Here is a 1716-nt window from a genome sequence, read left to right as displayed (position 1 = left end):
TGTGTGTGTATATATATATATATATATATATATATATATGTATATGTGTGTATATATTTATGTAAAAACATTATTTCTTTACCCTGAAATGTCTTCAAAAGTTGTTTGTTGTTCATGTGTGCGTGTTTGAATGTCCTTACTGGGCTCTTTGTAAGTCTCTAAAATAATTTTCTTTGCACATGCGTTTCAATGTTATGCGTCTAATTACCGTATGTGAAGCACTTCTTATATATATATATATATGTATATGTGTGTATATATTTATGTAAAAACATTATTTCTTTACCCTGAAATGTCTTCAAAAGTTGTTTGTTGTTCATGTGTGCGTGTTTGAATGTCCTTACTGGGCTCTTTGTAAGTCTCTAAAATAATTTTCTTTGCACATGCGTTTCAATGTTATGCGTCTAATTACCGTATGTGAAGCACTTCAGTTACCTTGTGTATAAAATGTGTTCGAAGAATACAACTCCCTTGCCTTGCCTATGGTTGAAGGACTATTTACTATTGCCGTATTGGCCCGAATATAAGACGGTGTTTTTTGCATTGAAATAAGATTGAAAAAGTGGGGGTCGTCTTATATTCGGGGTCTAGACATTATACCCATTCATGACGCGAGATGGCGCCAGATATCATTGAAGCGAATGCTGAACTTGATTCCCGAGGCCAAAGTGAACCCCTGTCATGAAGAATAAAAATTAAAAAAGCGGTAGCACGAAGAAGAAAAATAAAGAATAGCGGTAAGAAAGAAAAGAGAAGAAAATAATAGAAGAGAGAACAGAAAATGGAGAAACGTAGCGACAATCTGGAGAAAAGTGGCTCGAAGATCGGCAGCTGAGGAGAAGTTATGTAATTTACGTTTCAAAAACCAGAACCCATTCATTTACGAATGTGATTGCACTTTAGTTTACATATTTAAATGTTCAGATATTAAGATTTGAATGAGGCAAAATAACATTCTTTTTCTCTCATATATATTGTTATAATCATTTGTTTCAGATGTACTGTAATTATTTTCTGTATAAAAATTAATTTGGTGTTCAAAAAGTCTTTTCAAACTTGAGTCTTGAAAAAGAGGGGGTCGTCTTATAATCAGGGCCGTCTTATATTCGGGCCAATACGGTACTTACATTGTAGTCATTAAATTGTGTTGTTCTCTCTCACCACTCATGGTTCTCTAGGGCCCGGAGTATTATGAGGGAAAGTTGGAGGCCAAACCTGACCTTCAGGACTTGGATGAAGAGTTTCGAGAAAACAACATCGAGATTCTTTCAAGATTCTATCTAGCTTTTGAGAGTGTCCACAAATACATAGTGGATCTAAATAGGTAAAACAAAATTATTATTTTCACATTGACCTGTGCTTTTTCACAACCTAATGATTGAGTTTAAAATTAGATGTTGACAATGAATCTTCTGTCTTGTCTTCTCTCCAGATATTTGGATGACCTACATGAGGGCGTTTATATTCAGCAGACCCTTGAGACTGTGCTTCTAAATGAGGATGGAAAACAACTACTGGTAAGTGACTACTCAGTTATAATAGTGACTTCGTATTTCTTTATATTGAGTTCACATCAAAGCCATTGTTGTTATGCCCCTGATATGCAGCCTCATTTGCATGTATAGCGCTTAGAACTATATATATATATATATATATATGTATATATACACACACACACACACACACACACACACACACACACACACACACACACAC

The 1716-nt window shown here is 34.7% G+C and overlaps 1 protein-coding gene across 2 annotated transcripts in view; it reads left to right on the top strand.

The window, feature by feature from the left end:
• Positions 1-1716, top strand: part of washc5 (WASH complex subunit 5) — a 35839-nt gene that overhangs the window by 12884 nt on the left and 21239 nt on the right. For both annotated transcript variants that reach the window (XM_019895691.1, XM_019895692.1), the window contains exons 3-4: positions 1179-1324; positions 1433-1517. In XM_019895691.1, the coding sequence (XP_019751250.1) occupies positions 1179-1324; positions 1433-1517 (231 nt within the window). The remainder of the gene's footprint in view (positions 1-1178; positions 1325-1432; positions 1518-1716) is intronic.

This window comes from Hippocampus comes, unplaced genomic scaffold (genome assembly GCF_001891065.2).
Source record: "Hippocampus comes isolate QL1 unplaced genomic scaffold, H_comes_QL1_v1.1 scaffold387, whole genome shotgun sequence".
Classification (NCBI taxonomy): domain Eukaryota; kingdom Metazoa; phylum Chordata; class Actinopteri; order Syngnathiformes; family Syngnathidae; genus Hippocampus; species Hippocampus comes.
This window is presented reverse-complemented; position numbering and strand designations above follow the sequence as displayed.